This window comes from Manis javanica, chromosome 16 (genome assembly GCF_040802235.1).
Source record: "Manis javanica isolate MJ-LG chromosome 16, MJ_LKY, whole genome shotgun sequence".
Taxonomy (NCBI): domain Eukaryota; kingdom Metazoa; phylum Chordata; class Mammalia; order Pholidota; family Manidae; genus Manis; species Manis javanica.
Window position 1 is genome coordinate 10,304,885 of NC_133171.1, and position 23,761 is coordinate 10,328,645.

The 23,761-nt window shown below is 38.7% G+C and overlaps 1 protein-coding gene across 3 annotated transcripts in view; it reads right to left on the minus strand.

Annotated features, from left to right (window-relative positions):
* Positions 1 to 1,478: 1,478 nt before the first annotated feature.
* LOC140846918 (bromodomain adjacent to zinc finger domain protein 2B-like) overlaps positions 1,479 to 23,761 on the minus strand; it is a 195,811-nt gene continuing 173,528 nt past the window's right edge. For 2 of the 3 annotated variants that reach the window (XM_073225240.1, XM_073225241.1), the window contains 5 exons: positions 19,476 to 19,786; positions 18,954 to 19,089; positions 15,503 to 15,639; positions 15,081 to 15,230; positions 13,687 to 14,806 (listed from right to left, as the gene is read on the minus strand). In XM_073225240.1, coding sequence (XP_073081341.1) covers positions 14,689 to 14,806; positions 15,081 to 15,230; positions 15,503 to 15,639; positions 18,954 to 19,089; positions 19,476 to 19,786 — 852 coding nt within the window. In that variant the 3' untranslated portion in view covers positions 13,687 to 14,688. Of the gene's footprint in view, positions 2,643 to 13,686; positions 14,807 to 15,080; positions 15,231 to 15,502; positions 15,640 to 18,953; positions 19,090 to 19,475; positions 19,787 to 23,761 lie in introns of those variants that run through there. The other variant, XM_073225239.1, reaches the window with a different exon arrangement.

The window sequence follows — 23,761 nt, forward strand, 5'->3', positions numbered from 1 at the left end:
CTTACAGAGATGATTTGAAATTATCAAGTTTAAGGAACAAAAATATTGAAATAAAGCCTAAGAGACTTATATAGGGACCCCATCAAGCAGACCTATATATACTCAATACGAGTCCCAGGAAGAGGAGGAGAGAAAAAAAGAGATCAAGCAATTATTTGAAGAAATAATGACTGAAAACTTACAAATTTGAGGAAAGATATGGATTTACAAATCCAAGAAGTCCAATGAACTATAAGTAGGATAAACACAGAGACCTATACTGAGACACATTATAATCACACCTGTCAAAGACAAAAGAGTGAGAAAGCAGCAAGAGAAAAGCTACTCATCAAACACAAGATACTCCCCAATAAGGTAATAGCAGATTTCTCAGCTGAAAACTTGCAGGCCAGAAGGCAGTTGGATGACATATTTAAAGTGCTGAAAGAAAAAATGTCAACTGATAATTCTATATCTGGTAAAACTGTCCTTCAAAAATGAGGGAGAAATTTAAAGCATTCCTATACAAAAGTAGAGTTCATTACCACTATGAGAAATGTTAAAGGGAGTCCAAGTTGAAAGGATGCTAGATAGTAACTCAAAGCCACATGGAAATATAAAGTTCTCCAATAAAGGTAAATACATACACAAATATAAAAGTAATAGTATTGTAATTTTGGTTTGTAACTCCACTTTTTATTTTGTATAGGATTTAAAAGAAATACATAAGATACAATTATAAATCTGTGTCGATAGGTATGCAATCTATGGAGATGTCATTTGTGACATCAAAAACAAGTGGAAGGGCATCACTCTAAAGCAGTAGTAGTTTTTGTATGCAAGTTAAGTTGGTAACGATTTAAGGTTGTCATGACTTTAGCATGTTATATGTAATTCCCATGGTAACCACAAAGGAAATATTCATAGAAAATTCACAGAAGGAAATGAGAAGGGGATCAAAATGTACACTACAAAAAAAAAATCAACACAAAGGAGGAGAGAAAAATGAAATCAAGCAATTATTTGAAGAAATAATAACATCATCTACTCCTGTGTCTGGGAGTTTTCTCCCAGTGAGGACTCCTTCCCAATGCGTGGCGTGTGTGAAAATGGGCCCAGGTGCTTTTGTACAGAGCCAGGCAGTTTGGTAGAAGGAAGGCAGTTTATATTTTTTAGACAAAGAGACTATAAATGTGAGAAATTGACAGGACACTTTTTTGTAGAAGGAAATGTGAGTAAATATGTGTTGTTTCTTATGTTCCAACAATCTAGCTATATTTTCAGGAACTAAACTAGAATGTAAAGTAAGATATATTAGCTCACTTGAAGACACTATGGCCTAAAATTGAGGGGTATAAACTTCCTATGGTTGTGTAACTTTGTCTTTTTTTATAGGCCTCCAAAGTAGGTCAAATGATTTTAGCTTGAGTGATTAGGGATCATTGCTTAAAATAACTTCTACCCTGAACTGACAGAACTTCAGTGCTTTCCATTGTCCGAGAAGAAAATACCATGGCTCTACTCTTTCATAACACATCTCCGTCTTCCTTGAATATGGACTTTTAAATCAAATTATGCTGCTGAGGACACTAAAAACAAACTGGACAAGGGAATTACTTCCTTCAGGCAGTGACCCAGGGGAGGTTCCAGGACAGGCACATTGCTAAGCTGGAATTCTCTGCTTGTGTGTGTTACCTTCAAAGCAGAGGACTCTGTCTTTATAACAAATTATACATTCTTCCTTTGTCACCCTAGCAACATTTTTTTGATACCTACTATGTGCAAAATGTAGGAATCATTTATCAGATATTGTACAGCAATGCATGCAGCAATACTAAAGAAACAAATACAGGAACACCACCTGCCTGGCATAATCAGAGAAGGAAGTGTACCAACAAAGATATGGTACCAAGGAACCAAAGTTTATAACTTTGAATGCCAGAATCCAACCAATTCTACATCCCCACCACCTCCTGGCACAAGAGTCCGTACGGGAGCCAGAGAGGATTCAAGTCAGATGACATCACCTCTCTTTTTAAGAACCTGCAATGGCCTCCCATTTCTGACACTATAAAATCAGACAGCCTGGGGATAAAGACAAGGTTCTACCATTCATATATATGGTACCCTAGGCCCCTAGTCATGCTAGGGGTGACCTCATGCCTCCTGACTCATGCAGCTATATGGCTGGGTCTTCCAGAATCCTACTCCGGCCCGTCTACATCTCTGCTCGCTAACCTGGAATTGCAATGGGCCATGGGGAACCCACACCTGCTCCTGTCTCCATGAGTTTTCCCAGTGAGGGTTCCTCCAGACCTGGGGGGTGTGAAAATGGGCTCACATGCTTTTACAGAGCAGTGCTTGTTTTCATATTCACCATGTTTCTTGAAGACCACATTAAGTCATTTTTTTAGCTAAGACATAAAAAGGTTTGTGTATATCTCTAAATATGTCTGCATAAAGCAAAAAATAGACACCTACCTGACAACTATGGTTGACATTGGAGGCTCTTTAATGGTTTTATTCCGTAAGTGGCACTTCTTCCACCCATAACTTGCATTGTTGATGACTTTTCTTTTCCCCAGGAGCATACTACTTGGTTTTGGGGTCAGATTAACCTCAGATTAAGATCCTTTCTAAGCAGGAGAGTTCAGAATTCTCACCTAGTAATAGAATAAGCATTAATGCAATTCAGTGTTCCTTTCCATCTTTGCAGAACACAATATGGCATTCATTTGAGAAGGAATATTTATGCCACTTAATAACTGTTATATAGCTGTGCCATTCCTTCATTGCAAAAATATTACTGAGCAACATTTAGCCTGGTCCTGGACATCTAATAGATGCACAGCCAATAAATGAATGAATGTACAAATAGATGTGCTAGTAACACCACAAATACTGTGCATGATTCTCAAGCTAATAGCAAGTTACTGTAGTTATTTTTATCTTCAGTGATATTAACCACACTCTGAATTCACTTCGCTCCCACTGGCCCCTAACCAAATTGACCACCCATGATGAGACAAAGGGGTGTATCAGGACGTAATTCAATACACTGCCACCTGCATCAAAACAGTTTTGCTTAATTAAAAAGGAAGGAAGTACTGGGAAGGGAATATTTTCCTCTACCCTGCCATATTATTATAGCTCGACTAATAATTAAATTGACATGAGACAGATCAACAGGAGAAAATAACGGAAGTTTAATTAGGTACACACAGAGGTCCAATAATGAAATTGAGACCTAAAGACAATGACCAAGCCAGGCAGTGTTTATACTTTTTAGACACAGAGAAAATAAATCCATGAGGAATTGACAGGACAAAAAAAAAAAAAAAAAAAAAAAAACCAAAGCAAAACAAAACACCTTATGTTGGGAGCTTCAGTTAGTAAAGAATTTTAAACAGAATTTGGGCTGGGGTAATAAATTAGTAAACAAGGTTTGTTTACAGCCTTCTCAACTCTGAACTCCCCGTCTCTGGTGATAAGGATGTCTCTTTACTTCCTGGTACAGGGAGGGCACCTTTCACAGAGACTGATTCCTGGCTTTCTGGAGACAAAGTGGAATCAAGAGTATTCTCTTTGCACTGGCTGTTTCTTAAGTACTTTTAATTCAAAATAATATGCCAAAGTGGCACATTTGGGGGCATCCAGCCCTTGGCCCTGGAAGGAAGGAAGGGAGGGAGGGAGGAAGGGAGGGAAGAAAGGAGGCTGGAAGAAAAGCGAGTCAGCTGAACCACATAGTGTGTTTAGGAACATGGTTTGGCTTTGGGGTCATGAGATGAACCGAAAGCCAGTTTGCAGTCTACACTGTGTGGAGCTTTGCAGTCCATTTGGGTGTATTAGAAACTAAGAGAGCTATTACAACACAGGAAGAGACGCAGAGCCTCAGAGAGATTCGGGGTGACCCTGCACAGGAATTGATCAGGACTCATCCATTCTGTTATTTCTCAGACTGAATTACTGATGGTCCCTTCCAGACAGGGTAATTGGCACAGACCCCAAAGAACCAAGAATTGGCTCAAGGGACTTAAAGCTTAGTAATCTAAGTGATATAATGACTTGATGAAAAGAACAATCCATAGAGGCCTGAAAACCACTTCAAGTGAGTCAAGGCCAGAACGGGTATCCGGGGCTCCTGCCTAGAGGTGTGAGGCCTGCCCAGCTTCCCCTTCCGCCCTTCGCAGCAGCTTAGTAGCTCCCTGATCACAAGCTGGGGCTCCTGGAAACTCTCCCAGGCACACCTGGACAGGACCAGTCATCACATATGGTTTGCTTTGCTTGTCAGACTGAAAGCTAAATTTAATATTCAACTGAATTAACCAACCCAATTTAAGTATTTGGTGGCATCCAGTTTAAAAAATCTTTTTTGCCTCAAATTATATTTGTCTTATTGTATACACATATTTTAATACTGTAAACTGCCTCAGATCCTTTTTGTAAACAATGGGATAATATAGAGAATAACATTTAACATAAATTATCAATTGTCATATTCTCCAGTATGAATAATTATATTTAGTACTGCACACCAAAAATGAAATAAAAACTCAGAACTCTCTTTAAATATTTAATTGGATCTGACAGCCAGCCTTATTTGAAATTAAAGCAGAGTTCCTGGTTGTGAAAGAAAGTGCAATAAACATAGGGATGCCTCAGGAAATTACTGGAAGTTAAACCAACATTGATAATAAATCTATAGGTGAGATTTTGGAGATATTGGACTGTAAGCTGTTTGAATTTTTTAAATTTCTTATTTTAATGTGTGGAGTACAAAACTTGTTTGATGGATGGATGGACAGATGGAACAAATAGATGGATGAATTAATAACAACAATACAAATCAGCATAGGTAAGGTATGTAAACCAGTATACAAGCCACCGTGCACACGTGTGCATGCGTGCGTGCGTGCGTACATGTTTTGTGAGTGTGTGTGGGTGTGTGTGTGTGCATCAGAAACAGTGCAAACAGGTAACTTAAAACTGCAGGCTTTATGGTGATTCGTTACTTCTGCATCTCATGACTGTCTTCTTTAACGTGTGTACAAAAGCCATGGGTTTGGTGGCCATCAGTGGCCTGCCAGCACGTGACTAGCACACAGGCCGCTTCTATAGTTGCCCCGCTGGCCTCCCAGGCCCGCTCTCATCTCCCACTGGGGAAACCACTCTTCCTGCCCACCCACCTCTCTCTGTTCCATCGCCCACTGTCCAGTTAGGCAACCTCCCAAAGCATCTGGAGGGAAAACTGTGAATTAACCTAAAGAGCTATCTTCCTAGGCAATAAAAACAGCAAACAAAAGCTCTAACCTTACTCCCAATTCCTACTTTTTGGTCTGATGCCAGTCGTTTAGGGAACTGGTATGGAGAATGTACTGAACATCATAACACCAGTACAGATGAGCTATCAGGACCGCCCCTCACATTGCTGTCCTGGGGGTGGAATGTGAGGAGGAAGAGGGTAGAGTCTGAAGTTTTGGAGACAATTATCTGGAAAGTAATATTTCTAAATACTAGAGTAAAATGTATCCTCATTGCTCGGTTTCGGGTGTTGCTTTGACTTAACTTCCTATTATTTAAAATACATAAGAAAAACCTGGGTTTTTAGGTATAAATCTTCAGTTCTTTTTCCTTCTTTATTCTACAGGAAGGAAGGCTTTAGACACAGTGGCAGTGAGACATCAGATCCATTATCAATTCATAATCCAGTGGATGAAAGTGTGAGAAATAGGGTCATTGTTTCAGGGTGCGCCTTCAAGGCAATGGAGGTATTTTGCCCCAGGATTTCCTTTTCTAGACTTACAACCTGTTTGCCCAACCCACTCTCCATCTGGGGCCACCTGGGGAGGAACAGAAACAAACAAAGGGCGCCTTCTCCCTCCTGGAGCACCACTGCCCCCTCCCACTTGCTGCTCTTCTTTAACTGATCCTTCAGCCTCCAGTGCTGAGCGTCTGGGATGCAGGCAGCCCCCTCTGGAGGCAGAGAGTTGGGTCTCCAAAGAAAGCCTGCAGGTTGATGAGCAAGGCTGGTTCCTCCTGCCCTGTAGGTGCCTGGAAGTCTGGGGAAAGGAAATCTTGGGGCAAAATACCTCTAAAAATTGAACTCAGCCAAAAGGGGAAATGAAGTTTAAAACCCGTTTATTGCTTACAAACTGCAGTCTGGGACCTTCTCTCTTTCCTGCTCCAGCAGAAGCAAAACCGGCCCTCCCCCTCACCTCTCAGGTATAGATACGCCCTCCAGTTGCCCAGGTAATTATACATGGATATGAAGATGAATTTCTCTTCACCCCTGAGGAATGATGCAAATGCACTAAAGCCATACTTCTTTCCACCTCTGAATACCTATTGATATGCAGATATACTAAAGCCAGGTGAGATATTCTGGAAATATTACAATTTTACTCACAGTGCCCCAGTCCTGTGCCTGTGCATCTAGGAACGTAGAAGCAGGAGTGGGGGTAGGAAGGAGTTGGTAAGGCCTGAGGTGGGAGGGAGAGAAGGAACCAGAGCCATAGGTTAATGGATTGACCCACATCATGTTTGCTTTATGCATGTTTCTAGAATCAGGAGGCTGAGATATATAGGATTGTAATTCTCCCCAAATCCAATTTCAGTGGTCCCAGTGACAAGAAGGGCCCTTTAGTCACCAGCATCCAGAAGTAAGGCCAAGGCCCCTTGTTGGTGCCATGCAGCCTTGGGCTGGTGCATTCTGACCCTTGTAAGTGGATGCAGTTTTAGACATCCTCTCTCCAGCCCTCCAGCAAGGCCATTTGTCCATTCAGTGAAGCAAACCTTGTTACCTTCCAAGCACCTGCTTTTTAAAAATGGCTCTTTAAAAAAAACCAGAAACATTACAAAGGTGTGATTGATACACAAAAAGCTGTACATATTTCATGTGTACAGCCTGAGTTATAAATCTACATCCATGACCATCACCACAGTCTATGCCATAATGTATCCATCACTCCAAGTTTCCTCTCCACTCTCCTTTTTATTACCGCTGTGAGGAAATGTTACCTGATATTTAGCTGAATAATCAAAAACTGTCTAATGTAATGTTCACATCCAAATAAACTTCTCTATGTCGTTAAGTGGATTAAGAAAATTACAAGCATCAGATATCTTGAACTTAGCCTTGAAAGTTAAAATGAGACTTGATGTCAATAGCAGGGGCCTCTGAGGAAGCTATTGCTTTTGAGATTGTTAAGTACTTAATAACCATTAGCCTTCACTTAGAAAGACAAGAGAGATTTAGCAAACATGTACATATCCCGGTACTAAGTATTTTAAATTGAATCTATACTTATAAACACATTTTAAAAAATGAAAACATACAAAATAAGTATGTTTGGTTAGGACAAAAATTTCTAGGTAATATTGAAAGGTTTGGGTTTTCTTATTGTGTCCACCTCAAGACATGGATGTTTATCATAGGAAATGGTATTTATTAGATTGCTTGTGGTAGAAAATTATGATGTTCGGGTCAAGCTGTAATCTGTTTGCCACAGAGGTTTGGTCTAATTCCCCAATCATGTAATGACTTTCCTGCTGATTATCACCTTGCTGATCTCTAATGTGTTAGCTTAAATACCAGAAGACTATACTGACCATTGGTAAGTCTGGGGAAAGGAAATCCCGGGGCAAAATACCCCTAAAAACCAAAATCAGTTAAATGGAGAAATAAAGTTTAAAACCCATTTATTGCTCACAAACTGCAGTCCCAGGCCGTCTTTCTTCCCTGCTCAAGCAGCCCCCACACCCCTCTTCCCCCTCACCTCTCAGGTACAGATAAGCCCTCTGTTGCCCAGGTAATCACCCACTGATATGGAAATGAACTTCTCCACCTGAGGAAAGATGCAAATGCACTAAAGCCATAATTCTTTCCACCTCTGACCGCCTATTGATATGCAGATATACTAAAGCCAGGCAATATATTCTGGAAATGTTTCAATTTTACCCACAATCCACCCTTCCAGAAATCTCGCCTTACAATTGACTCGATCCCCCTCTTCCAACCAATCTAGTAACATGCAATAGCAACAGCAATAAAATCTTGATAATCCTCAAGCCAGAGGATTCAGCCTATGCAGATTAAGTAAATGTACTTTACAGCACAATCTCTTACTAAGCACAAAATACGTTTCTACACTTGTTTACTCATTCTTCACAGTCATGCTAGATTGCTCACAAAACTTTTACCAAACATTAGAACAGTCAAGCCTCTCTTTCAACATTATTTTCTTGACAATAGCAACACAATCATAATCCTCAAGCCAGAGGATTCAGCCTATGCAGATTAATGTACTTTACAGCACAATCTCTTACTAAGCACAAAATACGTTTCTACACTTGTTTACCCATTCTTAACAATCGTGCTAGATTGCTCACAAAACTTTTACCAAACATTACAACAGTCAAGCCTCTCTTTGAACATTTTCTTGACAATAGCAACACAATCATAATTCTCAAGCCAGAGGATTCAGCTAGGTTCAAAGGTCATCCATTCCAGCCATCATGTGGCAGCTGCAGCCAGGGGGCGCATCCAGGACACAAAGACCATAGAAGCAAATAACCGTGATTGTCAGGGGAATTTGCTGTTATTACAGGAATACACAGGCCACCTTCTAGGCCTTACCCCAAGGTGCCATAAGAGCCAGCCAGCCATTGCTGATACATGTTGAAATGTCCAGGGCCACGTCCATTTCACTCTTAATTGCTGCACCCATCCTTGCAACACATGTCCAATAAAGTGGGTACCTCAATCGCTCTCAGTAACCAGCGACTGACCATAGGCTGCAGAGAGACACTCTAGGCCCCTCTTGGTGGTCTGCTTATCTGCACAACATGCAGGGTACTCCTTCCAGGCTCAGCTGACTTCTTCAAAGGTGAAAGGCAAGCCACACCGATAGACCCACATTGTCTTTTGAGGTGTCTGTGCCACACCACTCCGTGGCCTTTGGGTCCAGTCTCGCACCCACCCCACGATGAGACAGGAGGTTATTATGTTGGTCGGAGCTGTTCCGGCGATGGGCTCTGTAGCCAGCAAGGCATAGTACACAGCAGCCAGGTGCTTCAAGGTGACCCGGACCTCTGATCCTTTCCATGGTTGTTCTGGCCGGCACCAAGAGCAGCAGCAGTGGCAGAATCAGTAGCTTTAGGCTCAGGCCACGGGCAGGGGTTGGCATGGCCAGCAGCGGTGGTGGTGCCTCCATGACCACACATATAGACACATGTCCCTTGGTGTGAGTTCCGCTTCTCCCCATCATTTCTAGGGGCAGCCCTCCCAAAGGTGGTGCCCATTATGACAGCTTACAGGTTCAGAGGAACCCTGCCGACTACGCCAATTCTAAGTCCGGGTAAAGGAAATCCTGGGGCAAAATACCCCTAAAAACCAAAATCACTCAAATGGAGAAATAAAGTTTAAAACCCGTTTATTGCTCACAAACTGTGGTCCCAGGCTGTCTTTCTTCTCTGCTCAGGCAGCCACAACATCCTCCCCCCCACTTTCCCTCTCACCTCTAAGGTACAGATAAGCCCTCTGTTACCCAGGTAATCACCCACTGATATGGAGATGAACTTCTCCACCCCTGAGGAAAGATGCAAATGCACTAAAGCCATACTTCTTTCCACCTCTGACCGCCTATTGATATGCAGATATACTAAAGCCAGGCGAGATATTCTGGAAATGTTACAGCCTCAACATCGAAAGAGCAAATAACCCGATTAAAAAAACGGGCAGAGGATATGAAGAGACAATTCTCCAAAGAACAAATTCAGATGGCCAGCAGGCACATGGAGAGACGCTCCACATCACTAGTCATCAGGAGCAAATCCAAACCACGAGATACCACCTGACCCTCGTACACCGTGGGTGGGAACGTAAATTGGTGCAGCCACTAAGGAAGACAATATGGAAGTCCCTCAAAAACTTAAAAAAAGAAAATCCAAAATACCAATTCAAAGAGATGTGCACCCCCATGTTCACGGCAGCGTTATTTACAACAGCCAAGATATGGAAGCCACCTAATTATCCATCAGTAGATAATTGGATAAAGAAGATAAATTTACACAAAGGAGGATTACTCACCAATAGAAATGAATGGAACCTTGCCATTTGTGACATGGGTGGACCTAAAGGCTAATATGGTAAGTGAAATAAATCAGACATAGACAAATACCATATTTCACTTGTATGTGGAAACTAAAAAAACAATACAAACGTAAAACAAAACAGACTCATAGATAAGGAACAAACTGTTGGTTACCAGTGCAGGGAGCAGTGGGTAGTAGGTGAAACAGGTGACAGGGATTAAGAGGTAACTTCCAGTTACAAAATATACGTTATGAGGATGTAAGGTTCAGCAGAAGGAATATACTAATATTCTAATAATTGTATGGTGACAGATGGTAACTAGACATTTGGAGATCACTTTGTAATACATAAAAACATTGAAACATTATGATATACACCCTGAACTATGGGCACACCTCATTTTATTGCACTTTGCAGATACTGTGGTTTTCACACATTGACGTTTTGTGGCAATCCTGAATTGAGCAAGTCTATTGGCATTTTTCCAGCAGTATTTGCTCACTTCATGTTTGTCACATTTTGGTAATTCTCATGGTATTTCACTTTTAAATTATTATTGTATTTGTTATGGTGACTTGGAATCACAAGTGACTGAAAGCTCAGATGATGGCTAGCATTTTTTAGCAATAAAGTATTTTTAAGTTATGTACGCAGGCTTTTAGACATAATGCTATTGCACACTTAAGAGACTATAGTGTGAAGGTAACTTTTATATGCACTGGGAAACCAAAAAATCCATTTCACTTTCTTGCTTGAGATGCTTTGTTGTGCTGTGGAACTGAACTGGCATTGTCTCTGAGATATGCGTGTCATTGGATACTGCATGCCAATTATACTGAAAAACAGAAAATAAACCTTAGGAGGAGCTTTTCTGGGTTGTGTGGCTTAGGATCTCTCAGCAAGTTGCAGTCCAGATGTTGTCTTGGGCTCCAGTTACGTGAACGAACGCTTGACTTGGGCTGAAGGATCCACTTCTAAAATGCCACAGTCACATGGCTTCCGAGCTGGTGCAGTTCTTGGTTGTCCGTCGTTGGTCTTACTGAGAACCAAGCGACCCGAGGGAACAAGGCAGAGGCAACAGCATATTTTATGACCTAGTCTGGGAATTTACCTGCCGTCACTCTGCCATATTATGCTGGTCATACTGGCTAACCGTGACAGTGTGTGGAAAAGGATTACACCAGGGCATGAATACCAGAAGGTGAGAATCATTTGGGACCATTTTGGAAACTGGCTTCTACCCATGAGCCTGCATATGACATGTATGACAAGTCACTGCAGTGACAAGGAGCTGCAGGCAACTTAAGTTTGCACTCCTAGAGAAACCTGGATGTTACATGTGATACATCCCTGTGATGGAGTACCTCGCAGCGTCAAAGTCATCAACTAGATTTATACATTTTATTCAACTTGAAACAAAAACAGAATGAGGTTTATAGTACAATGCAACTGGTAAGTCTAAAAACATTGCATGTACATATATTCTTCACACTATTATTTTTTAATTTTAAGGTTATTGATATACTCATAAAGGTTTCAAATGAAAACACAATGTGGTTACTACATTCACTCATACCAAGTCCCCACTCATACCCCAAGGCAGTCACTGTCCATTAGGGTAGTAAGATGCCACAGATTCACTATATGCCTTCTGTGCTACACTATTTTCCCCGTGACACCCCACACCATGTGTACTAAACATAATACCCCTCGATCCCCCTTCTCCCTCCCTCCCCACCACCCCTCCCCCAGCCTCCCCCCTCTGGGAACCACTAGTTCCTTCTTGGAGTCTGCTGGCCTTTTGTTCCTTCAGTTTTGCTTCATTGTTATATTCCACAAATGAGGGAAATCATTTGGCACTGAAACTACTTTTTTTTTTGAGAGGGCATCTCTCATATTTATTGATCAAATGGTTGTTAACAATAAAATTCTGTATAGGGGACTCAATGCACAATCATTAATCAACCCCAAGCCTAATTCTCAACAGTCTCCAATCTTCTGAAGCATAACGAACAAGTTCTTACATGGTGAACAAGTTCTTACATAGTGAATAAGTTATTACATGGTGAAGAGTGCAAGGGCAGTCATCACAGAAATTTTCAGTTTTGATCACACATCATGAACTATAAACAATCAAGTCAGATATTATTTGTTTGATTTTTATACTTGATTTATATGTGAATCCCACATTTCTCCCTTATTATTCTTTTTTTAATAAAGTGCTGAAGTGGTAGGTAGATGCAAGATAAAGGTAGAAAACATAATTTAGTGCTGTAAGAGGGCAAATGTAGATGATCAGGTGTGTGCCTATGGACTAAGTATTAATCCAAGCTAGACAAGGGCAACAAAACATCCACGGATGCAGATTTCTCTCAAAACGGGGGGTGAGGTTCTAAGCCTCACCTCTGTTGATCCCCAATTTCTCACCTGATGGCTCCCCTGTGACGGTGCCTGTCTTAGGTTGTTTCTCCCTTGAGGAATCCTACCCGTCTCTGGCTAACCAGTCATATTCCGGGGCCATACAGGGAAATGTAAAGTTGGTGAGAGAGAAACAATATTCTTTGAAAAGGTTAGCTTTTTACTTCTTTACAGATTTATGCCCTGTGGCTTCTATGCCCAGCATTTGCTACTACCTATTTTTAAAGATACATGTTGCTAAATAAATCTATAAAACGTTGACTGGAAAGACATTAAAGCTATCTATATATGGGGGAAGGAAATTGAAGAGCTCAAGGAAATTAGAGGAATTACCTCAATTTTATATAGTTGAAGTTTAAAAAAAATGTATTTTTTTAAGACAGATGCACCCCTATGTTCATTGCAGCACTATTTACAGTAGCCAAGAAATGGAAGCAACCTAAACGTCCATCAGTAGATGAATGGATAAAGAAGAGGTGGTACATATACACAATGGAATATTATTCAGCCATAAGAAGAAGACAAATCCTACCATTTGCAACAACATGGATGGAGCTAGAGGGTATTATGCTCAGTGAAATAAGCCAGGCAGAGGAAGACAAGAACCAAATGATTTCACTCATATGTGGAGTATAAGAACAAAGAAAAACTGAAGGAACAAAACAGCAATAGAATCACAGAACCCACGAACAGACTAACAGTTACCAAAGGGAAAGGGACTGGGGAGGATGGGTGGGGAACCAGAAAGGGGGCCTTACAATTAGCATGTGTAGTGGGGTGGGGGGGGCAAGGGGAGGGCTGTACAACAGAGAACACAAGTAGTGATTTTACAGCATCTTACTACACTGATGGACAGTGACTGTGAAGGGGTGTGTGGGGGGACTTGGTGAAGGGGGGAGCCTAGTGAACATAATGTTCTTCATGTAACTGTAGATTAGTAATACCAAAAAAGTCTTTTTTTAAAGTTAGAGTTATAAAACGACCCAAGCAAGCCTAAGAGATCTTATTGAAGTGAAATTCCTAGTTGATAAGGCTCTACTAGTTTCCCTGTGTTGTATGACAGTCGTATTTCTATGGAAGGAAAATTTTGATTCTCTTAAAATACCTCCCCCCTTAACTTCTAGTTGAAATTAAATTATTTTAACAACACAAACTTCTTTCATTTCTTAAATGGAAATACTTAAGATATAAATAACGTTGAAAGAAGCCCACAAATAAAACTTACAATAAGGAGTAAATGATTGATATCAGATTTCCTTGTTGAGGATGTATTTAATGAGAGGCTAAATGAATAGGATATTAAATTTTTTGAAAATGTATTGGGGGTGGGAGAAATGGAAAAAAGGAGCACAGAGGGGGTGCATAAGGTACCAAAGGCAGATTAGATTCCCTCATTTTAAAATTAGTGCTTTTAACAAATTTCATTTTGAGGTTGAAACAAGGAAGAGAGATCATTGTGCATTTATGATAACTTAATTCTTCTGAGTTCAAGATATCCCCATACCCATAGATAAATTTCACTATGCTTAACAACTAAATAAATATTACTTTTTTCTCTACATATTATTTCAAATTGCTGCTACCCTGGGTCTGACAGCAGAGCACTCACTGGTCACCATTCACTGATCACCACTGGTCACCATTCACTGATCACCACTTGCACGGCAATCGGAACATAAACTTGAGGGGAGGCCAGGGTTCTATGACTTACAGAGCAATCAGGACTAAAATGATGATGGTTAAGGTTAAAGCCTCATTCATCTGAATGAAAGTATGTTGTGTATACTTGTAATTGTGCGGTAGCAGAGGCTTAGGAAAACTTTTGTTATTTGAGGAGAACTGTGATAGGGGTTTGAGGATATACTCAACCTAGGGCACCTCGAGTGCAAGTCAGTCACAGAACAAATGATACACACATGTACAGTGACAATTATTACTGGACCAACTGCCATTTTCATACCATGCCCACTACTTCCTGCACAGCTGCTCCTGCTGAGTATGTACCACCAGTGACGAAAACACCAGCCCAAAGTAGCCAATATGCACACCAAGCTTTCCTTTTTTCAGGGATATTGTATTTGTTTAAAAGAAAATGATCATTCTTGAAAGACTGTTCTGTGTGTGTGTTTAACCACTTTATTTCTTGTTGACGAGACCCCCAGATACCAGACATATTATATAAAGCTTCTTACGCACTTTTAATAAAAACGTTGTCTTCCATCCCTGAGGCGGAAACGCAGACGACTCCGTGTGCTGCACTCCGGCAGTTCTACAAAAGGCCGTGCATCTTCATGACTGTCCATTTCAGGAAGGGTACTAGAGAAAGTAATGTTTGAAATCAATATCCATGCTTGAGTTATCTACCTTTAATAAAAGTTTAGCTTTCATTCTCTTCCAAGTAAAGACAATGCAAATTAATTCATAAAAACACATGAAAGAATACATTAACTTATAGTACAGAGTTGGCATTACATAGGAAAATTCCTCTTTACACAAACGGTCATAAAGTCACTTTTAATATGGTGGAAGGTTTCTAAACAAATACAACAGGATGTTATGAATATATAGGACAGGGGAACAAAAATTATACCTGGAAAGAGTCAGGTCAGAGTGGTCTTGCTTCATTTTCTTTACAGAAGTAAAGCTTTCCTGGCTTGGTAAGTTACTGAAGGTGTTTTCCTCTCTCTTTCTTTTTTTCATGTCTTTACTGAGACGAGTTTGCATTTTAGTAAGGCTTGTACTAGAGAAAATAATGTTTGAAATCAATATCCATGCTTTAGAGTTATCTACCTTTAGTAAAAGTTTAGCTTTCATTCTCTTTCAAGTAAAGACAATGCAAATTAATTCATAAAATAAGATGAAAGGATACGTTTACTTATAGTACAGAGTTTACATTACATAGGAAAGTTCCTATTTACACGGTCAAAAAGTCACCTTTAATATGGTGGACGGTCTTTAAACAAATACAATGGGGTGTTATGAACATATAGGACAGGGGAACAGAAATAATACCTGCCAAGAGTCAGGTCAGAGTCGTCCTGTCTCAGTTTCTTTCCACGAGTACAGCTTTCTTCTTTTACTCCAGTACTGCAAGTGCTTTCCTCTATTTTCCTTTTTCTGTCTTTGCGGCCCCTTTTCAGTGAACTTGTCTTTAATTAAAAAAATTATATATGAGGTATAAGAAAATAACTGTCTATGGACCTTCTATTGTTTTAAATTATGAAACTCTGACAAAATAAACAAAAAGAATGCTCTTTCTCACCCAAAAAGTTGATAGTTTTATTATTTTCAAGAGAAATCTATAAATTTGATCTCTGATAATACTAGGCTAAAATCTAAAAGAATTCTTAAAACTCGAAGATGTTGATCTCATGGCACCATGTTTGGTGCTACAGAACTTAGCAGTTTTCCTTTAGACTTTGAATGAATCAAAGATACTATTCTTTTGAATGAACTGTATGTCACTAATTGAATGAATTTAAAGACTATCCTTTAGAGCACAATATAATTAACAACAAAGGTGGATATACATAGAAATATAGAGATTACTAATAAGAAAGTTGAGGAGGTTATTAAAAAGGTAGCCGAAACATGAAAAAAGGCTCATGAAATGTCAAATAGGAAAAAAAAGTCTTTTTATAAATGGTCAAATCTTCTGGAAACTGTTATTTTTCTCAAAAAAGCATTTGCTGTTAAGAAGAGAGTTCCAGAAACTTGTGGTTCCCAGGTGTGAACAAAGCAGTGTTATTAAAGATGAGGAGAAAAAAAAAAAAGATGTGTTTTTGGGGAAAACAATAAAGAAATAGCATAAAATAGATCATACTTGGAATTAAAGGGTATGAATGCCAGCTATGCTCTGTCAGTAATTAGCTATGGAACTTTGTAAAAAAAAATCTGTGAGGCTCTGTTTGCTTATCTGTAGAAGAAGATAAGTCACACAGTTGGTAAGGCCATTCTAGCTCTGAAAGTATATGGAAAAAAACAAACGAACCCCAATGTGGCCCTTATGCAATCTAACAATTTGTAGGCAGCACATCAATGTAACAATGAGTACCCACCCTCCTCCCAACATCCCCCAATTTAAAAACTGGGAAATAAGCATCTATTTTGAGAATTAAAGTTATAATGAATATAATAGATCAAAGAAGAGAAATACACAAAGTCACTGGTAATATATGGTTTGTGTTTTGATTCTCTACAATAGCGTTTATCCTCTTTTAGAAAATTATTTACTCCTTACTCAGACTGTTAAGAAATCTTCAAAAAAAAATCTTAGAATATGGAGTTAGATATTCAGTCTAGCCCTAATTAAATGTTGCCTATATTCTTGAACTGAACTTGGCAGAAAACATTTCTTTAGAGTATTTCGTATCAATTTCCTTGAGGATTTCATGATTCTTTTAGCAACATTTTTTAAAAACTGCTTTTAAGCAATTACAATTATTTGGTTCTCTATTGGGATGTTAAATGCATAATTAAGGAGTTATTTTAATGGATTAAAATAAGGCAAACTATAAATCTAACACCGTTCCCATATCATATCAAAGAATCACTACCTCTTGTCACTGATTGAAATAATTAAAATGTTTTACTAAGTCTCTTCTCCATTTAGTTTATTAATTTTTACTCAATAAAATCTGATTGAGTTTTCATATTATACTGAGCTTTTAGAACCCCCAAATCATTAAAAAAAAGAGAAAAGAGAATGCTGAATATATAATGAGGAAAAAGTCCATTTAATTAAGATTAAGTTAGACTGAATAGTTGTCTTACATAAAAAGAACATTTCATGAATAATGGGCTAAAGCTTCTAGTTCCTATTTGAACTAAGATGTTACTTGAGATCATTTTCTAACGATACTCACAATAAGAAAACATGAAATTTTTCTTACGAGGATTATTATAGGCACTGTTACAGCTAACTAAAGGTTACAATGTACTCATTCATCTTGAACATGAAACTCTGCCTTCTTTTTAAGGTAGTTTCACAGCAAATACTGTATTATTGAACATTAAAAATAATTATGAGAGATGGTGTTAATGAGAAATGTGTATTAATAATCTGGAAAAGGTTATGAATTTCCAAAAACAGAAAAAATTCTGTGAATTGTAGGAAGTAAGTATACTACAAATAAGCAGCTTTTGGTACCAGTTGTTTTTTTGTGTAAAGGTTGTAACAAAACTGACCACATTGTGATGATTCTCTTGGTGGATGAGAAAAATAACCATTCAAATTTAATTGTGTTGTAGGAATTCAATATTTTTTGATCATTATAGCCTAGACTCCACCAAACATATTTGTCTAACGTGACTTTAAAACTGATTTTAATAGTTTTTACAAGAAAATATTTTTACCTGGTAAAAAATGCTACCAGATGAACTGGACACTGTCTTTAAACTCATGGTAAATTCTAGTCTACATTGGGAAAGACCGAAATTTGAGGATATTGTGAGAACTGCAGATTCACTATTCTGTGGACATTTTAGGAAGAATTGAAAAAATACAGAAGAAACCGAATTTATTTCTATAGAATGAATAAGGCCTTCAGTAATATAAGCACAAAGATGAGAATGAAGGAAAGAATGCGAAATTATTTAAGGATCACTTCTTTGGGTAATGACTAGTGTTGAGTAATCTTACTTGCAGTCATTCATGCAGACAAATGTCAAATGTTTGAATGTTAAAGCTAATCTATAATTTAAAAGCAAATGGTGAAGCAATTCACAAAAGTCTATGTATAATAAATATTTCTCTATGTGATAAGAGACAAAAGGGACACAGACATGATTTAACACATAATATTTGGTACCTGGTACAAAACAGGGGTCACTACATGATAGTGACTAACTGGGCTCAAACACAGAAGATGAAAAAAATTTTTGAATTATTAGAGAAAAGACTTAAAAGATCTACTTTTCATGTGAACTGCATCTGATGTCAAATACATGATATCATTGGATAAAGTAAGAGCTCTCTGCTTATTTTATATTTATTATCTAAGAATTTCTTAGTATTAAAAAATTAAAATTGATAAAAACATAAGGAACATTTTAGGGATGCAATGAATGTACACTACACGTAATGTTAGCAACTGCCATGTTTACAAAAGCAAAAGAATATTTGGATTAACAACTTCAGAATATTTACATTAACAACTATTATGATTAGATTAACAACATAATTAACTATTATACTGACTCAACACAGAAGACAACTTCAGTCCATTATAAACAAGGAGGGAGAATCGAGATTAAAAGATAAACACATTTGATAGATGACTTCAAAAAGCTCACAACGAGGAGGAAAGTATCAAACCATACAGCACTTAAGAATTAAGAGAACTCAGATACAGCATACATTACTCTGACAGTAAGAAATGTAGAATTAAGAAAAATCTGGAGGTTGGGAAAAAAACATGACAGAGTAAATTAGCTCTAGTATTTCTTAAATAAAAACACTTACAGCTTTCATAGTTGATTTTTCCCATGCTATGGATTTCTGTAACTGCTGAATGCACAGGGCTACCTGTGCAGCACTGCGAGCTGCTGATAATGCCCGTCGCCAGACCCTGAGACCGGGAACAATATCCTCTTCAATTCTACATTGAAATATAGAAAAAGTAAGTAGGTCATGTCCACACTTACGATTACTGAATCTGAAACAATCACCACACTGAAAGCCAAGTGATGATGAAACATGTAACAGCCGATAAGTATAAGGTTTAAGCAACTAAATTTGATGTAGTGCACAGACCATGGCTACGTGCCTCAAAGCTTAGTCACAATCAGGTAAATGGAAGATCACTTCGCAGGATTATCAACACACATAACAAAAGAAAATCATTTTTTCAAAGCACCATGCAAATAGCATGATCCATGTGGATCACAGACATACAAGAAGATACACAGATAACAGGCAAGAGAAAAATAGGCTCCAATTAGCAAAGAAGCACAATAATTTTTCAAGTTAATTTCAATAACCTACCTGTCGTCATCACCACTAGTGGATGGTGCAGGAGCAGGGCCAGTAACTGTGCCCACATTATCCAGTTTGATCTGAATGGTGGTACTTAAGGGGCTCTTCAGATACCTTCTTTCAATGTTTCGCTCCAACTCAGACAGCCTGGTTACAGCTATATCTAGGGGGTTGTCACTCTTCCGCTCTAGGGCATGAGCACTGCTTTGTTCTTTGCCAGTAAATTCTCCATCGTGCTCCTTGCACAAGTACGAAAATGACTTGTGTTCAAAATAGACCAAGTCCTCCCTCTCTGATTCCGGTTCTGGACACATCCAACCCTATATATCAAGAGAGTAATGTGATTATGGTTTCCTCTTAAAATGCCTGACGGGTGAGTTACCTTTACTTAAAATACAACAGCCGACACCAACAGACCTCAAGGATCATTACTAGAAGTTTTTACCTTGTGTTTCCTAATGCTAGGCAAAAATAAGAAAGAAAATTATTAGAAAGTTATAAGAGAAGTTTGAAGAAGAAAATTTAACAACTTTTGATATTATGAGAGGTAGAGTGGAGATCAGCAAAGTATTCTGAGGGACTCCACACTAACAGCTTATTCTTTCACGGGCCCCTTTAAATGGGAATCTCTCGACAGCAGGGACTTTGTGCCTCCTGTTCATTTTCATTCCTTCAGCCACTCCTCCTGAACAGGCCCTTGTACTGCCCATCCTGGCCTCGGGGGCTCTGCATAAGCTGCTACATTTGCCTGCAGAGCTTTTCCCCCTTCCTCTGCACCTAGTTAGTGACTCCACTCATCCTGTGGCCCTCACATGAGAATTTATTTCTTCAGTGAATCCTTCCCTGACCTCTTTTAGGAGGTAAGCCTCTCTCTTACAGTCTCTCCTAGAACCATGTAATATCCCATACCTGTGGCAGTCACAGTTTGATACTGCTGTGATTATTTAATTAATATCTTTCTACTTCTAAATTCCCTGAGGGCAGGGACCATGTCTAGTTTTACTCATTTAATCTTCAGCAGTGGGAAAGCAAATATTAGACACTCAAAATATATGTTGACTGAATAAATGGTCTTATCATTCAGCTTCCTTACAGTGATCCTTTGGCTCAAGACCCTTCAGAGTTCCTAATGTTTAGCAGAGTCCAGTTTTACCATGACATTCAAGTACCTCAGTCTCCCTCTTTAGCTCATATTCCCATTCAGGCCTCCTACACTGCAATCAAACTCCATGACTTGTCACACCACAAACATGTCCTGAGCTCCCTGGCCCTGGTGCTCTGCCCAGTTACTAACTCTTCCTAGCGGCACCCCTTGTTCTCTGTCAAAAGCTTCCCCGTCTTTGCACATTCCATCTGGACTTCTACAGGCAATCTTCCTTGACCTTTCCCCTGACCCCACCAGAATCAGGATGTTCCTGGCCTAAATTCATGAATGACTTTGAACGTCTTCACAATCCGTTACTAGATTCTGCAGGGCTGAATACACATATTATTGAGGGCAGAAACCACATTTTATTCAATTTTGTGGTGCCCACTCTGATGTAGAATAGGTACTTTGTAAAAGCATATTACGTAAAAAGTAGAATGAACATGATTCTTTTTATTAAATCTCTTCAGAGATAATTATTTTTCTTATATATCAGAATACTTCCTCTTACCTCAAGAGAATATTCATATTTAGAAAGTATGGATGAATTTATAAAGGGTGCATACACATTACTGCATCATGTATGTCATAACAAATGAACCTCAGTCCCAGATTTTGGAAAGGATCCAAAATTGCTAAATCAAGGGAATCCTATAAATGTAATAATACATATTGATTTTTTCAAGGCAAGAGACAAGAAAATGAGGACTAGATTAGATTTTGAGAAGGTGGATGGTTGAAAATTATCTGCAAAGCCCTGTGACAGACACAGCTTGCCACCTCAGAAAAGGTCCTCACTGCCACTGTCCAAGGGCTCTCTATATTTGGCTTGTCATGTTAATATACTTGTGAACAGCTCGGTTCAACTATTAAATATGCAGGTGACTTAACTAGGAAGAAATTTAATATTCTGTATGACAGGACTGTGATAAAAATAGTTTCATATGCTGAAAAATATATCCAAATGAAATGAATAAAAATAGAACAATGATAAATGTAAATTTCAGCTTTGAAGTTTAAGCAACCAATCAAAGAAATATTGGATGCGATACAACACACTTAAAAGCACAATGAAAGATGCAGAAGGATTTTTTTTCTAATAATGCACACTCAGTGAAGCAACGGTATGGTTCGGATGTTAAAAAGCTAGTACAAGTTGGCATGAGGAGAAGTATAGTGCCAGCTTAAGGGAAGTAAAGTCCCATGAGCACATCAGGCATCTCTGTGTACAGTGAGGGGTACATTTTAAGAATACAGACACGTGTTTAATCAGAAGACAATCGTGCGCCTGGAAACCATTCCATGGGACCGATGGCTGAAGGAATTATTCTGCTTATAAAAGAGAAAACTGAAGGAGAGACACAGGAGCTGTGTTTACAGGAGCTAGAAGAGTAATTAGACTTTCTACAGATCAGGACTAGATTCTTGCAGATTTTCCTAAAATATAAAACAGAATTTCCATATTATCAGCAATATTGAAAATAGAAATGAATGCACCTAAGTAGTACCAGGCCAGCTGCTTAACATGTCTTCACAATGGCTAGTTCCCAGGGCTGACCACATAAATATTTTGTTTTTTGGGAAAAAATCATTAAATCTTTTGCATTTTGTGGTTATTTCCATCACTTGTTGTTTTAGATTCCTCAAGACATACAATTCATTTCTTTAAAAAATCCATAATAATCCCATAATACTGTTATTAATAGGATGCTAGAGCATCTCACTTAAAAAACCAATCTCATTTATCTTAGCTGCTGAGAACACGGGCAAGAACATCTAAGCAGTCGGTAATGTGATAAGGTCAATAGACCAAGATCTCAGTATGTCGCCGGGAAAACGTTAGGCCCACGCCGACTTTACAGACAATTTCAAAAAGCAGATGATCTGCTTTCCCAACCAACAGCCACCTAGAACCGGCAGATTAAACCCAGAGGGGGATGGTTATGGGAGGAAAGCAGGGACAGTAGAACCGACCAGATTCAAACCAGCAAGTAGTAACAACCAACCGTGCGAGATGATGAAGACAGACGACGGAAAGCAGATGCAGTAGTTTAAAAGGTAAAGCACACTAGGGCCTTTTAATTTACTGTAGGGGAAAAAAACCTCTCCACAGTCCCTGAGGGAATCATTACCCAGTAACTGGTCTTCATACTGATGATCCGGTGTCACCAAGAGAACGTAAATCAAACTCACTATTCTCAATTTAAAAAGGCAGGGTAACGGTGACCTAAGCGATCCAACACACATGTTAAAAAATGATGGCACTAAATAGAATAATTTTATTTCTCCAGAAAATTATCTTGTGTAGAAGAAAGAGTTCATTTGTTGAAGATGCCAGATAAGTGAGGCATTTTTATACTGTATTATAGTACCAGGAGGAGGATACATAAAGTTTGCTAGCACAATTTCAGTAAATGATAAATTTTTGTTTCCCTTAGTTGGTAACTATGTCTGTGGTATAAAAAAAAGGGGACATTTTGTTAGCTCTGGAAAAATGAGATTTTTTGAGATGAGATCCTCCAAAGTTTCTGAATGCCAGCATTAAAGTAATTAATGCAGCTAATTTGTAATCATTGGTAGGACAGTATCATGGCATAAGTCTCACATTCTGAGTGAAATATGAAATATTCAATCAAATTACACAGAAACTACATTTTCTAAGCCTTTTCAAGTGTCTGTCTCATGCTTATTCATCATCCATCCATTTATTCTCAGACACATCACATTATCAATTGAGAAGAGACATTTATATTCTTTTTAAAACCAAAAATTTTTGCACAAAGTTGAAGCTTTTCTTTTGTTGTCCTTTTAGTTTCAATCATTGCTCTGACATGGTAATGCCCAGTCAATAAATAATTAAAACTTTACATATATACATAGGATGTGAGTATGTGTATCACAACATAACATATTTTAAAATTAGCAGTTTTAAATCATAGTGAAAGTTCAACATATAACTTGGCTCTATAACACGGCTTGCATACAGGACAATTACCAGGCATATAGGAAACACTGTAGAAGCAGTTTGCCATTACATTGATCATGGCTGAAACTATGAAATCCTGCTTGTGGTGAAGAACTGCAGACCAGAAATGATATTTTTAATGCCACTGAGGAGGTGGGCAAGATTTAGTAAGAAGAACTCGGG